Source organism: Salmo trutta, chromosome 14 (assembly GCF_901001165.1).
Source record: "Salmo trutta chromosome 14, fSalTru1.1, whole genome shotgun sequence".
In the NCBI taxonomy this organism is placed as follows: Eukaryota; Metazoa; Chordata; class Actinopteri; order Salmoniformes; family Salmonidae; genus Salmo; species Salmo trutta.
Genome location: NC_042970.1, coordinates 60,100,032 through 60,116,845, shown reverse-complemented (window position 1 = coordinate 60,116,845; position 16,814 = coordinate 60,100,032). Strand labels below are relative to the sequence as shown.

The 16,814-nt window shown below is 42.2% G+C and overlaps 1 protein-coding gene across 1 annotated transcript in view; it reads left to right on the top strand.

The window, feature by feature from the left end:
- The window catches only part of LOC115208504 (potassium voltage-gated channel subfamily H member 1-like), a 66,478-nt gene that overhangs the window by 36,379 nt on the left and 13,285 nt on the right, over positions 1-16,814 (top strand). The window contains exon 11 of the mRNA XM_029776616.1: positions 16,327-16,523. Within this exon, the coding sequence (XP_029632476.1) occupies positions 16,327-16,523 (197 nt within the window). The remainder of the gene's footprint in view (positions 1-16,326; positions 16,524-16,814) is intronic.

Genomic DNA, 16,814 nt, shown 5'->3' with positions numbered 1-16,814 from the left:
GGGGTGGGATAAGGTCAATGTGGCTTTGATTGGATAGTAGCTGGGGGCTTTATGTTTATGATAGGTTGCGTTGGAACTCATTGCACTCATAACAGGCAGCTTTGCACTCATTTTCACTTTGCTTTCAATTTAGCTACTTGGGTCATCCCAGACTGGCTGCACAGGTTTTGTTCTATCCCAACACTACCGCACCAAATCCCAACCACAAGGGCTCGATGACTAGTTGATTAGGTAAATCAGGTATTATAGTTTTGGGCTAGGAAAAATAGTTTCAGTTTAGGGAGGTCCCGGACCAGATTTGAAACCCCTGCTCTATTACCATTGAGTCAAAGTTTTTCAGCTTAGCCGCCCACTATATAGGAACAAACATGCCATATTTGTGTCAACCTGTAGTGGTTGATATTATTTTCAAATGCTTGTGTGATATAAGCATTTAAAAAATATATAAATTGCTTTTGCAGGTGTTATGCTGTGTTCATGTAGTGTCTTCCAAATAGACTTACAACACAGAGAACCTTTTTCTTGGTTCCTTCAGACAAAGTGGGGGAGGAGAAGGGGGACTCTTGAGTCAGACCTCTGTCAGACGCATGATGGTCTGATAACTCATCCTCACAGAGATTAGCTGTGTCACTGTGACAGAAAAACGCTGGTAGGAAGTGGGATGATGAATTTACAATACTCTAGGGCTGCTCTCTGCATCCTTTCGGTGATTGTTTTTTCCTCCAAATCGTCAAGCGAGAAGACTGGTTATCACGATGGAGCTCATATTTACGCGAGGGATAAATATTTGGATTGCTCTCTCCCTCTAGCTGGGACTTAACCATCAAGAAATGAGCAGGAGAATATCCCGCACTAAGAGGGTCTTCACTAGACTTTTCACTAGACTTTTTGCAGTAATACACTCAGCTACACGTATACCGGAATGTAAACTTGCGAGCTTGTCACGTTTCGACTGCTCTAAGCACTGTAATGTAAACAGAATTGTCTCGTTGAGCCAACACTCTTACAGCAAAATTGTAATAGCAATGTTTTTGAAACGGCTGAAATGTACATACAATTTCCTTCTTTTTTTTACACTTGTTTTATCTATTTTTTTTTTTACCTGAAATTGAAATTGTAGGAACAGCCGTGCCTTTAAATCTCAAGTGTTTTGTTTTTTTGCTTGACTGCACCGAGGTCCAGGCAAGAAGTAACTCCCCAGGGAATTATCGTTTTCAGTCGCAATTTTCTTTTACCTCATATAGGTGGTGGGCTGTAGCAAGCTATGATTTAGTTTTCGAAATGATCGAAACTGTTGAGGCAGGAGCTGGTTTTTATATATTCTGTTGGTTGGTAATGTAAATTCTTGCACATTTAAAAAAAAAAATACTTTTATGTTCGCTAGCTGGATAGGCAAACATCACGAGTACTAAACTGTAAACGAATGAAAACTTGTGTACTCTCTCTGCTGATCATGTCAGCCAATCACGTTGTCCGTATCTAAAGGTAGTAAACTGATTTTATTTATTTTATTTTTATTTCCCCTTTATTTAAACAGGTAGGCAAGTTGAGAACAAGTTCTCATTTACAATTGAGACCTGGCCAAGATAAAGCAAAGCAGTTCGTCAACATACAACAACACAGTTACACATGGAGTAAAACAAACATACAGTCAATAATACAGTAGAAAAATAAGTCTATGTACAATGTGAGCAAATGAGGTGAGATAAGGGAGGTAAAGGCAAAAATGGTCATGCTGGCAAAGTAAATACAATATAGCAAGTAAAAACACTGGAATGGTAGATTTGTAGTAGAAGAAAGTGCAAAGTAGAAATAGAAATAACGGGGTGCAAAGGAGCAAAAATAAATAAAATAAATATATACAGTAGTAGAAGAGGTAGTTGTTTGGGCTAAATTATAGATGGCCTATGTACAGGTGCAGTGATCTGTGAGCTGCTCTGACAGCTGGTGCTTAAAGCTAGTGAGGGAGATAAGTGTTTCCAGTTTCAGAGATTTTTGTAGTTCGTTCCAGTCATAGGCAGCAGAGAACTGGAAGGAGAGACGGCCAAAGGAGGAATTGGCTTTGGGGGTGACCAGAGAGATATACCTGCTGGAGTGCGTGCTACAGGTGGGTGCTGCTATGGTGACCAGTGAGCGGAGATAAGGGGGGACTTTACCTAGCAGGGTCTTGTAGATGACCTGGAGCCAGTGGGTTTGACGACGATTATGTAGCGAAGGCCAGCCAACGAGAGCGTACAGGTCGCAGTGGTGGGTAGTATATGGGGCTTTGGTGACAAAACGGATGGCACTGTAATAGGCTGCATCCAGTTTGTTGAGTAGGGTATTGGAGGCTATTTTGTAAATGACATCGCCGAAGTCGAGGATCGGTAGGATGGTCAGTTTTACGAGGGTATGTTTGGCAGCATGAGTGAAGGATGCTTTGTTGCGAAATAGGAAGCCAATTCTAGATTTAACTTTGGATTGGATATGTTTGATGTGAGTCTGGAAGAAGAGTTTACAGTCTAACCAGACACCTAGGTATTTGTAGTTGTCCACATATTCTAAGTCAGAACCGTCCAGAGTAGTGATGCTGGACAGGCGGGCAGGTGCAGGCAGCGATCTGTTGAAGAGCATGCATTTAGTTTTACTTGTATTTAGGAGCAGTTGGAGGCCACGGAAGGAGAGTTGTATGGCATTGAAGCTCGTCTGGAGGTTAGTTAACACAGTGTCCAAAGAAGGGCCAGAAGTATACAGAATGGTGTCGTCTGCGTAGAGGTGGATCAGAGACTCACCAGCAGCAAGAGCGACATCATTGATGTATCCAGAGAAAAGAGTTGGTCCAAGAATTGAACCCTGTGGCACCCCCATAGAGACTGCCAGAGGTCCGGACAACAGGCCCTCCGATTTGACACACTGAACTCTATCAGAGAAGTAGTTGGTGAACCAGGCGATGCAATCATTAGAGAAACCAAGGCTGTTGAGTCTGCCAATGAGGATGTGGTGATTGACAGAGTCGAAAGCTTTGGCCAGGTCAATGAATACGGCAGCACAGTATTGTTTCTTATCGATGGCGGTTACGATATCGTTTAGGACCTTGAGCGTGGCTGAGGTGCACCCATGACCAGCTCTGAAACCAGATTGCATAGCGGAGAAGGTGCGGTGGGATTTGAAATGGTCGGTAATCTGTTTGTTGACTTGACTTTCGAAGACCTTAGAAAGGCAGGGTAGGATGGATATAGGTCTGTAGCAATTTGGGTCAAGAGTGTCCCCTCCTTTGAAGAGGGGGATGACAGCAGCTGCTTTCCAATCTATGGGAATCTCAGACGACACGAAAGAGAGGTTGAACAGGCTAGTAATAGGGGTTGCAATAATTTCGGCAGATAATTTTAGAAAGAAAGGGTCCAGATTGTCTAGCCCGGCTGATTTGTAGGGGTCCAGATTTTGCAGCTCTTTCAGAACATCAGCTGAATGGATTTGGGAGAAGGAGAAATGGGGAAGGCTTGGGCGAGTAGCTGTGGGGGGTGCAGTGCTGTTGACTGCAATAGGGGTAGCCAGGTGGAAAGCATGGCCAGCCGTAGAAAAATGCTTCTTGAAATTCTCAATTATAGTGGGTTTATCGGTGGTGACAGAGTTTCCTATCCTCAGTGCAGTGGGCAGTTGGGAGGAGGTGTTCTTATACTCCATGGACTTTACAATGTCCCAGAACTTTTTTGAGTTTGGGTTGCAGGAAGGAAATTTCTGCTTGAAAAAGCTAGCCTTGGCTTTTCTAACTGCCTGTGTATATTGGTTTGTAACTTCCCTAAAAGTTGCATATCACGGGGGCTGTTCGATGCTAATGCAGAACGTCATAGGATGTTTTTGTGTTGGTTAAGGGCAGTCAGGTCTGGGGAGAACCAAGGGCTATATCTGTTCCTGGTTCTAAATTTCTTGAATGGGGCATGCTTATTTAAGATGGTGTAATGGCTGTCGGGAGAGAGAGTAGACCAAGGCGCAGCGGAGTTAGTGTTCATCATTGAATTTAATAACAGAAAGAACACTATACAAAACAAAACAAGAAAACCGACAGCCAAACAGTCCTGTCAGGTGCAAAACACTAAACAGAAACAATTACCCACAAAACCCCAACGGAAAAACAGGCACTTATGTGTGACTCCCAATCAGCAACAACACTCTACAGCTGTGCCTGATTGGAAGCCACACGGCCAAAATCAATTAAACAAACCAACATAGAAAAATGTACATAGAACGCCCACCCAATGTAACACCCTGGCCTAACCAAAATAAAGAACAAAAACCCCTCTCTATGGCCAGGGCGTTACAGATGGTGAGGAAGGCTTTTTTTTTTTAAATAACCAGGCATCCTCTACTGACGGGATGAGGTCAATATCCTTCCAGGATACCAGGGCCAGGTCGATTAGAAAGGCTTGCTTGCTGAAATGTTTCAGGGAGCGTTTGACAGTGATGAGTGGAGGTCGTTTGACCGCTGACCCATTACGGATGCAGGCAATGAGGCAGTGATCGCTGAGATCTTGGTTGAAAACAGCAGAGGTGTATTTAGAGGGCAAGTTGGTTAGGATATCTATGAGGGTGCCAGTGTTTACGGCTTTGGGGTGGTACCTGGTGGGTTCATTAATAATTTGTGTGAGATTGAGGGCGTCAAGCTTGGATTGTAGGATGGCTGGGGTGTTAAGCATGTCCCAGTTTAGGTCACCTAGTAGCATGAGCTCTGAAGATAGATGGGGGGCAATCAGTTCACATATGGTGTCCAGAGCACAGCTGGGGGCCGAGGGTGGTCTATAGCAGGCGGCAACGGTGAGAGACTTGTTTTTAGAGAGATGGATTTTTAAAAGTAGAAGTTCAAATTGTTTGGGTACAGACCTGGATAGTAGGACAGAACTCTGCAGGCTATCTCTGCAGTAGATTGCAACACCGCCCCCTTTGGCCGTTCTATCTTGTCTGAAAACGTTGTAGTTAGGGATGAAGATTTCAGAGTTTTTGGTGGACTTCCTAAGCCAGGATTCAGACACGGCTAGGACATCCGGGTTGGCAGAGTGTGCTAAAGCAGTGAATAAAACAAAATTAGGGAGGAGGCTTCTAATGTTAACATGCATGAAACCAAGGCTATTACGGTTACAGAAGTCATCAAAAGAGAGCGCCTGGGGAGTAGGAGTGGAGCTTGGCACTGCAGGGCCTGGATTCACCTCTACATCACCATGGGAACAGAGAAGGATGAGGATAAGGTTACGGCTAAAAGCTATAACAATTGGTCGTCTGTGACGTCCGGAATAGAGAGAAAAAGGAGCAGGTTTCTGGGGGCGATAAAATAGCTTCAAGGTATAATGTACAGACAAAGGTATGGTAGGATGTGAATACAGTGGAGGTAAACCTAGGCATTTAGTGATGATGAGAGAGATATTGTCTCTAGAAACATAATTGAAACCAGAAGATGTCATAGCATGTGTGGGTGGAGGAACTGAGAGGTTGGATAAGGTATAATGAGCAGGGCTAGAGGCTCTACAGTGAAATAAGCCAATAAACACTAACCAGAACAGCAATGGACAAGGCATATTGACATTAAGGAGAGGCATGCTTAGCCGAGTGATCAAAGGGTCCAGTGAGAATTAGATAGCTAGCCGAGCCATAGGTAGCAAGCTGGTAGAAGATGGAGAGAGGTCTGTTTTTAGCCACCTCGTGCGTCTCCGTCTGTAGATTAGTGGGGTTCCGTGTGGTAGGGGGGACCAGTCCAATTGGCAAAATAGTTAGTTATAGTGGCCCAAGAAAATTGTCCGATAGACCTATTCCGGTAGCAGCCGATAAGACAGCTAACAATTAGCGGGCCGCAGATGGGCATTCAGGTTATGTTGCGACGGAGGGGCCAGTTGGATAACTCTCTCGGGCAGATAACGTCGGTGGTCCAGTCGTGAAGGCCTGATGGGGCTCCGCATCGGCAGTAAAACGGGTCCGGATAGGTGATTGTAGCCCAGGAGAGGCTGATGGAACTCTTCAGCTGGCTAGCTCCGGAATAGCCCAGGAGTGGAGGAGTGGCTGATGGAACGCTTCAGCTGGCTAGCTCCGGAATAATTTATGTTAACTCCAGGACCGACGTTGCCAATAGTCACTCAGGTAGCTAGCTAGCTGCAAGATCCAGGTGTAAATGTCCAGAGCCAGCGGTAGAAATCCGGGGATATGGAGAGAGAATAGGTCCGGTATGCTCTGGTTTGAGTCGCGCTGTACAAAAACTGGCTAACCTCTGGCTAGCTTCTGTTGTGGATTTCAGAATTGAGGTAAATAATATATTTTTTTAAATAATTGGTGAGGCGGGTTGCAGGAGAGTGTTTTGAGGTTGAGGTTTTAGAAGAAAAAAAAAAATGTAAAAAGACATGAGAAGAAAATATGTAAATATATATACACTGGACACGACAAGAGGAGGACAAAGGACGTCTGAACTGCTACGCCATCTTGGAAAACCATCTTGACCCAAGGATGGTGAATGCTCGAGGGAGATCGCTGTCCGACAAACTGCTATCAGGTAAAGTGTTTTTTGAAATCGAACTATTTAGTTATAGAAACACGATACCATCAATGCAAGCTGTAAAATTACTCCCAATTTAGAACACAGAAACATTAGTAATGTAGCTAGCTTGCTAGTTAGCTAGCTAGTTACAACAAGTAGATATGTTGCTAGCTAGCAGAAGCAGATAGCTGTATCACTAGCTAGCATGTCATTCTGAGATGAGGAGCATTTTAGCTATCAGTTTATTTCAAGTAATAATTTAAGACTACAAAAATCTATAGGACTAGTAGTGTAAATTTAATACAGTCATCAAGGCAGGACCCACTAATTTAATTCATACTGATTAATAAGAAATGCCACATTATCCCTGTCAATAGTTGGAGGATGAATGCAGAGCACCCTGCCTCAGACTGTCAAGATGTTTATTTTCTAGCTCACAAACTACATTCCTTTGCTGTGATTTGTTTTATTCATTCTTGTCTCTCACTTTTGTCTCACATGATTTACTCAGCTATCCTGTTTCCTGCTCTAAGAGATCAACCACGTGCCATTCACCAAGCATGGGCGGATTCACTCACCTGTGAGGAGAACTATCCTACTGCAGTTTGAACTAGCCTTGCTGTCACTATTTAGACATTGAGACCGCATATGCATTTGCCTGTTGTCTTTACTTTGTGGGTTTTGTCTTACACAGTGTAGTGCATTTCAGAGTTAAAGAACACCAACTACAGATACACGTGCTTGTTAGAACATCTCAGTTTAGATTCAGTTTAACAGGTGACAAATAGATTAATATTGTAACATGCAGTGGGGAGAATTCTATTTCCCCAGTCAGGAGCCCAGGCTTTCCCCATAGATGGTAGAGTTCTCGTCTCTGGACCACACAAGCTTTAGAGTGCATTCTGCTAAGGCACTTGTCTCTCTCTACATCCGTCAGCTACAGTTGAAGTCAGAAGTTTACATACATTTAGGTTGGTGTCATTAAAACTTGTTTTTCAGCCACTCCACAAATTTCTTGTTAACAAACTATAGTTTTGGCAAGTCGGTTAGGACATCTACTTTGTGCATTATAAGCTTCTGATAGGCTAATTGACATCATTTCAGTCAATTGGAGGTGTACCTGTGGATGTATTTCAAGGCCTACCTTCAAACTCAGTGCCTCTTTGCTTGACATCATGGGAAACTCAAAAGAAATCAGCCAAGACCTCAGAAAAACTAATTGTAGACCTCCACAAGTCTGGTTTATCCTTGGGAGCAATTTCCAAACGCCTGAAGGTACCACGTTTGTCCGTACAAACAAGAGTACGCAAGTATAAACACCATGGGACCACGCAGCCGTGATACCGCTCAGGAAGGAGACGCATTCTGTCTCCTAGAGATGAACGTACTTTGGTGCGAAAAGTGCAAATCAATCCCAGAACAACAGAAAAGGACCTTGTGAAGATGCTGGAGGAAACAGGTACAAAGTATCTATATCCACAGTAAAATGAGTCCTATATCAACATAACCTGAAAGGTCGCTCAGCAAGGAAGAAGCCACTGCTCCAAAACCGCCATAAAAAGCCAGACTACGGTTTGCAACTGCACATGGGGACAAAGATCATACTTTTGGGACAAATGTCCTCTGGTCTGATAAAACAAAAATAGAACTGTTTGGCCATAAGGACCATCGTTATGTTATGTTATCGTTACGTTATGGAGGAAAAAGGGGATGCTTGCAAGCCGAAGAACACCATCCCAACCGTGAAGCACGGGGGTGGCTGCATCATGTTGTGGGGGTGCTTTGCTGCAGGAGGGACTGGTGCACTTCACAAAATAGATGGCATCATGAGGAGAGAAAATTATGTGGATATATTGAAGAAACATCTCAAGACATCGGTCAGGAAGTTAAAGCTTGGTTGGAAATGGTTCTTCCAAATGGACAATGACCCCAAGCATATTTCCAAAGTTGTGGCAAAATGGCTTAAGGACAACAAAGTCAAGGTATTGGAGAGGCCATCACAAAGCCCTGACCTCAATCCTATAGAAATTGTGTTGGCAGAACTGAAAAAGCGTTTGCGAGCAAGGAGGCCTACAAATCTGACTCAGTTACACCAGCTCTGTCAGGAGGAATGGGCCAAAATTCACCCAACTTATTGTGGGAAGCTTGTGGAAGGCTACCTGAAACGTTTGACCCAAGTTAAACGCAATGCTACCAAATACTAATTGAGTGTATGTAAACTTCTGACCCACTGGGATTGTGATGAAAGAAATTAAATCTGAAATAAATAATTCGCTCTACTATTATTCTGACATTTGACATTGTTAAAATAAAGTGGTGATCCTAACTGACCTAAGACAGGTAATTTTTACTAGGATTAAATGTTAGGAATTGTGAAAAACTGAGATGAAATGTTTTTGGCTAAGGTGTATGTAAACTTTCGACTTCAACTGTACATTGGTGACAGGGTGGGATCCTTTCGATACGCCTATGGGGCCTGGGCGAACAAATGCTCCTAGAGAGAAGGGGGAATACTGAAGCATGCCATGATGACAGTTCTATGGTCTCCATCAGAGGTCCAGACTTTTGGCATAGATGGTAAAGCTTTAATTTTTGGACTGCAACATTGTAAGACTGTTACCTCTACGTCACTTGATTGGTAGGTTACACTATATTTAGATACTTCAAATATGGCCTGAGACACATTTGCTATTTGTCTCCGTACTCAATAAATGGTGAAACACTATTTGTAATGGTAGTCTTTGTTCATATGTACAGTATATGCATGAAACTTAGATAATGGAAAACATGTCTCACACTCATAGTTAGTAGAATAATGGATGGATTGGGGAGATTTTGGCATGGTCAACCTTTAGAAGGTTAGTAGAAAAGTTAATACTTTAAACCACCTAAATATACTGATGTTCACATGACATTTTAGTATTTGAAACAAACATTCATTTCCTATAAGCCTATAGGCTCTTTATCAGGTAGGCCTTCATTGTGAATCAGAATTTGTTCTTAACTGACTTGCCTAGTTAAATAAATGTTAAATAAAAAACATTTAAAACAAATCATTGTTCATACCTTATATTATTCCAATGCATCCAACATTATGCATGCCCACCATGGTATTGGGCAGCAGCTATTTGAGAACTCGTCTGGTTTAAGGAATATTATTGCAGAGCACAACTGTTTTTAGAGAAGATTGTATTGCAAGGTATGCTATGTGTGTAGGCTATGCTATATGTATTTGGTTAATATGCATATGCAGCTGTCCTTTTTTAAAATCTCCATTCTAGCATACATGACACACTGTCACGATTCCTACCGACGGTGGCGCCCCCTCCTGCTCGGGTGGCGCTCGGCGGTCGTCGTCACCGGCCTATTAGCTACCACCGATTCCCTTTTTGTTTTTCCCTTTTTTTATGTTTTCTCACCTGCCCTGAGTTAGTCAATTAAGAGGGCTATTTAGTTCAGCTGGCCCGCTCCCTATTGTGCGGGATTGTCCTTCTGTGTGTCGACTGCGCTTGTCGATTGTATTTTCCCTGTTGTTGGGAGACCTTTTATTTTGTACATGTGGTTTTATTAAAATTACCACACAGTGTTCGCTGCTTCCTGCGCTTCTTTCCGCCACACCACAGACAAGCCGTTACACACACACACACACATCTTTCTATCTGCATGCTTTTATTTGGGTTTCTACGCACAGTAAATGTTTCTTTGAGCATGCAGCTAGTAATATGAAATTAGACATATAATCAGGCCAAACCTTGATTGAAAAATTGAATTCACTGACAGAGAGATAGCTAATGAAACACAAATGGGAATTTACAGTAGCTGGCTAGGCTAGTCAAACTGTAACACTGGCTAGCTTTCAATAAATTGGCTAAATGGTCAACGGAGTTACCTCTTTATACGATCAAGACAACTCATATTGCATTTTGCATATTTCAAGTGCACTTAAATAGATATTTATCTTATTTCAGTATTTGGGAGCTATGTTCCTCTTCGTCAGACAGCAGCTCGTGTTTTCACCAGAGGCTGTGTTTACATCGTAGATAGATGCAGGCCATTGGCTGCCGTCATCACAAGGGGTATGTACGGGAGTTCTGATTTGGTTCCATGTTTAGCATTTCGGCAAATTTGCCTGAGCAGACAGAATGGTGAAATATACTTCATTTGAGAAAATATGCAAGAATTGAAGGTGCCAACAAATGTTATAGTCATCATAAAAATGTTTTACGGTCATATACAAAATAATCTGATCATCCCTCAACAGGGATTGATAAAGTTCACGTTTTTTCGGCTTCGGCCAAACACCTAATATAATGACTTCCATAATATTGATCAAATTAAGCCTGGTTTGTTCTAAGGTATTTTTAATATGGTAGCTAGTGTAAGCCTAAGAGCTCCTATCTAGCTATGGTTCAGCTAAACGTCAGCGTTCCGCTATTGCCAGCACGTTTGTAAGAGTGCAGAAATTATTTTGTTTACTTAGCTAATGTTATCTAGCTGTGTAGCCTATATTATAATATGAATGACACTGTATGATAACGTTACTTTACTTTTATATTCGTTTGGGAGGGGTAAACTTTCATTATTCTAATGCTAACGTTACTTGATCATGGAGCATGTTAATGTTAGTTAGCAGGAGTTCGCTCTGTATTGTCAGCTAATTTAATGTGTACGGATGAGAAAATAAATCCTTTGTCCGCACATGCTTGTGGATTGTAGCATTATTCAACATTGCAGTTTGTTTTAGAAGAAAAGTTGCTCTGATTGTTAAATAGTTTGTGCTTACTGGCAAGTGCTACTGTGATATTTACGGTATATTTGAGCTGTCGACCAAGAATGTTGCATTGCCAGCCACAACGAAAGGTAAGGCAAGGATGTAATGTGAATTGAAACGTAGATATACTAACCCAATGGGAAGAGGAGATTAACATAGTCTTATTGACACTGTGAATATTAACACTAGTCCTATTCCCACTACGAGAGATGGAGAGTCTGAGGAGCGGATTGGCGAAAGATGAGTAACCTGTCATTAAAGCAATTTGTGCCAGATATGGCTTGAGTCGATTAAATTTGACTTGTCATACTCATTTTTCTACATATCCCCTCAAATATCATCCAAGGACAGAAAGTCTCCCAAAAAGCAAGCCATGGTGATATAATTACAAACTGTTTGTCTGTTAATTAATCTAAAAGGAACATGAATGTCATTTTCAAATCAAAGTTTGTGAAATGTTTTCAGACCTCTAAAGTAATCTAATGTCAAGATGAAACCACGTGACAACGTCGGGTGTGTACATCCAGCTGTATTCCTCCACCCCAAATGAATGGAAAAGTCAAGCACCGAATGAAACCAGGAAATGAGACAGTGCTTATCTTTTCCATTAACCGATATTGTGGGTTATTTCATCTTGACATTACTTTCAAGGCCTGAAAACATCTGACAACTTTAATTTATGAGTGAAATGTCCCTTTAATGGAACAATCAGAAGTTGCTACATTCAGTTTTGGACTTATAAATCAATGATATGTACCCATTTATTCTTGAAGAATATAACTTAGAAATGCTTCATGAGCTTAGTTCAACTGTCACGCCCAAAATATAAGCTTGTTTAAGTTCAATGTTTGTAAACAAAGTAAATCCAAACAAACACTATATAGCCTCTAACCATGGTTAAAACTATACGTGTTATATCATGGATGGTCAGTCCTTGCATCCATAGCTTGTCTATGAATTTGAGTGGTAACATTTCTCCAGCCCCATCTCTCAGATTTTTACCGAAACGGGAGGGGAGGTCACTTTGTTATTGTTTCTACAGCTGATTGACGCGTTAACTCTTGGATGTAAACTCCCCTAAAGTTGGGAGTATCGTGGTTCTGGTACTGCTTCCGACCGCCATTTTCACTTATAAATCTACCTGTAGACACCATACACTCGGCTAAAGGCCTGCTTCTTGCGGTGGCGGGAGTATAAGTACCGTGCCGTCGCACTCTGACATGCCATATACCACTGGAGAGCTAAGAAGATTCCGTGCTGAAAGAAAGTATTCCAATTGCTCTTCGACAAACACAAATGGTTCTATTTCGTGTTTAATGAAAAACAAACATTACTTGTAGATGTGAAACATACCCACTTTGTGTTCATCACAGACAGACTAAATATTAAAGCTAAAGTTGTAACGAGTCGGCTGGTGTGTGAATGGCGTCTCTCTGCGTCTCTCAGAGGACACAGGGCAGAACATTTTCTGTCGCCAGTTCTATGAAATGGTTCCAAATGGTGTCACTAAATATGATCATATCCATTTAACAGTTATAAGGTGAACTCTTAGTAGTCGTTTTTCTAAATTGGTTGTTACTATATTAAGAAAGCATGTAAGTCATTTCAAGCCCTATTCATTAAGTTTGTTGAATAGGAACTAAATCATATAATATTCCATATTTTCATGTAATTGAGCTTGTGTCTTCAAAAGTGAGTACACCTCAGCAATACATTTTTACTAGAAAAGGTGAGATTTTGATCTTTCTTGGAGCATTACTACTTATTGTTTTTGGCCATCTCATGAAGGACTTACCCAAAAGTAATTATTTATTTAGGCGGAAATCTACATCAAATCAAATTTATTTAAATAGCCCTTCTTACATCAGCTGATATCTCAAAGTGCTGTACAGAAACCCAGCCTAAAAACCCAAACAGCAAGCAATGGAGGTGTAGAAGCACCAAAATACATACAACTAGCAGGCATTAAGCAACATTTCCACATGCAAATAACCCTTAATGTTCAAACATCGTTGAAAGCTGTATACAGTTTGTGGTGAGTGAGTGACCGGTTGGTCCCAAACAGTAAACTTCAATCATAAATATCATGTTTTTAAAATAAAAAGTACTATCTATACTGAACAAAAATATAAACACAACATGCAACAATTTAAATGATTTTTACTGTTAGTTAATATAAGGAAATCAGTCAATTGAAATAAATGCATAAGGCCCTAATGTATGGTTTGCACAGGCCTACCCACTTTGGAGCGGGTAGATCAAATCAAAGTTTGTCACGTGCGCCGAATACAACAGGTGTAGACCTTACAGTGAAATTCTTACTTACAGGCTCTAACCAATAATGCAAAAAAGGTATTAGGTGAACAATAGGTAGGTAAAGAAATAAAACAACAGTAAAAAGTCAGGCTATATACAGTAGCGAGGCTACATACAGACACCGGTTAGTCGGGCTGATTGAGGTAGTATGTACATGTAGATATGGTTAAAGTGACTATGCATATATGATGAACAGAGAGTAGCAGTAGCGTAAAAGAGGGGATTGGCGGGTGGAGGGTGGGACACAATGCAGATAGCCCGGTTAGCCAATGTGCGGGAGCACTGGTTGGTCGGCCCAATTGAGGTAGTATGTACATGAATGTATAGTTAAAGTGACTATGCATATATGATAAACAGAGAGTACCAGCAGCGTAAAAAAGAGGGGTTGGGGGGCACACAATGCAAATAGTCCGGGTAGCCATTTGATTACCTGTTCCGGAGTCTTATGGCTTGGGGGTAAAAACTGTTGAGAAGCCTTTTTGTCCTAGACTTGGCACTCCGGCACCGCTTCCCATGCGGTAGTAGAGAGAACAGTCTATGACTGGGGTGGCTGGGGTCTTTGACAATTTTTAGGGCCTTCCTCTGACACCACCTGGTGTAGAGGTCCTGGATGGCAGGCAGCTTATCCCCAGTGATGTACTGGGCCGTACGCACTACCCTCTGTAGTGCCTTGCGGTCAGAGGCCAAGCAATTGCCGTACCAGGCAGTGATGCAACCAGTTAGGATGCTCTCGATGTTGCAGCTGTAGAATCTTTTGAGGATCTCAGGACCAATGCCAAATCTTTTTAGTTTCCTGAGGAGGAATAGGCTTTGTCGTGCCCTCTTCACAACTGTCTTGGTGTGTTTGGACCATTCTAGTTTGTTGTTGATGTGGACACCAAGGAACTTGAAGCTCTCAACCTGCTCCACTACTGCCCGTCGATGAGAATGGGGGCGTGCTTGGTCCTCCTTTTCCTGTAGTCCACAATCATCTCCTTAGTCTTGGTTATGTTGAGGGATATGTTGTTATTCTGGCACCACCCGGCCAGGTCTCTGACCTCCTCCCTATAGGCTGTCTCGTCATTGTCGGTGATCAGGCCTACCACTGTTGTGTCGTCTGCAAACTTAATGATGGTGTTGGAGTCGTGCCTGGCCATGCAGTCCTGGGTGAACAGGGAATACAGAAGGGGACTGAGCACGCACCCCTGGGGAGCTTCAGTGTTGAGGATCAGCGTGGCAGATGTGTTGCTACCTACCCATCTGGGGGCGGCCTGTCAGGAAGTCCAGGATCCAGTTGCAGAGGGAGGTGTTTAGTCCCAGGATCCTTAGCTTAGTGATGAGCTTTGAGGGTACTATGGTGTTGAACGCTGAGCTTTAGTCAATGAATAGCATTCTCACATAAGTGTTCCTTTTGTCCAGGTGGGAAAGAGCAGTGTGGGGTGCGATAGAGATTGCATCATCTGTGGATCTGTTTGGGCGGTATGCAAATTGGAGTGGGTCTAGGGTTTCTGGGATAATGGTGTGGATGTGAGCCATTACCATCAGCCAATCAGATTGAGTTTTCCCCCACAAAAGGGCCGTTTTACAGACAGCAATACTCCTCCGTTTTATCAGCTATCCGAGTGGCTGGTCTCAGACGATCCCGCAGGTGAAGAAGTTGGATGTGGATGTCCTAGGCTGGCGTGGTTACACGTGGCCTGTAGTTGTGTGGCTGGTTGAATGTACTGACAAATTCTCAAACAATGTTGGAGGCGGCTTATGGTAGAGAAATAAACATTCAATTATCTTGCAACAGCTCTGGTGGACATTCCTGCAGTCAGCATGCAAATTGCACACTCCCTCAAAACTTGAGACATTTGTGACATTGTGTTGTGTGACAGAACTGCACATTTTATAGTGGCCTTTTATTGTCCACCACAAGTTGCACCTGTCAGGTGTATGGACTATCTTGGCAAAGGAGAAATGCTCATTAATAGGTATATAAACAAATGTGTGCACAACATTTGATAGAAATAAGCTTTTTGTGTGTATGGAAAATTTCTGGGATCTTTTATCTCAGCTTATGAAACATGGGACCAACACTTTACATGTTGCATTTATATTTTTGTTCAGTATATTTTTTCCCCCCCAGTCTATTTTATTCACAAAGCTGCACTGTAACTCCAAAAGCTCCCATAAGCTGTCTGATGCATTTCATCAATCCAATTTGGACACTGGAAAGGGACAGATTTGCATTTTCATGTGTGAAAACCAAAAAGTCTGCATATGTGTTAATAACCATGGCTTATGGAGTCTTAGCTAATATTTTTTAGATCTGTTTCCAGAAAAGTAGAAGCTCAGTGAAGTGAGGGATGCAACTTTTCATTAGTAAGAGCTGGAATATGTTGTTTACAATTCAGTACAGCGTCTGTTTGCCTTGTAGGTGACAAGGCTTCTACAATTGGTATCGCAAATGCACTGTGTATCATTTTCCCCTGTTGGTCTCAAACTAGATATTTTTTAAATACCAGTTACGTAACGCACTCATTTACAACATTTACAATGTTCTTTTTTTTGTGTGTGTTCACATTGTACAGGCAGTTTGCATTGAAGAACATTTCAGCATAGAAGTATGACCTTGGGCTTTTGACTTTGTATTACCATGAAAGGCTGCAAGATTAGCTTCATGGCAGTTAGATTCATATCATTGTGGATGGGGTTTCCCTTGTTATCATTCACCTCACTACTTATCTCTCCCCGTTCTATCCCCCATTTTGTATCTTCACAGGAAAGGGAGATGTGTTTGGGGACGTCTTCTGGAAGGAGGTGACCCTAGCCCAGGCTTGCGCCAACGTTCGGGCCTTGACTTACTGCGACCTCCACGTCATCAAGCGTGAAGCTCTGCAGAAAGTTCTGGAGTTCTACACGGCCTTCTCCAACCACTTCTCCCGCAACCTGCTGCTCACCTATAACCTCAGAAAGAGGGTAAGCTGCCCGGGAGCATTGCTCTCTCTCTGTGTCTCAATAGTCTCCAATAGCTTATTGATTGGCAAAAAAGATTGGATAGACTCCTAAGTTATTTATTTTTCACCTATCCAGTCCTTTCCGAACAGTGGTCTGGAGGGAAACGAGAACTATTTAAGAATATTGGGACAGAGATCTCTCTGTGTCCTGTAGTTAATAAAAGGAAAGGTGATGGCATCTCCCTCAATGAATAGTGCTCTTATTTATATAAAAAAAGCTGACGCGTCAACCTCAATTGATCTTTCTCAAAGA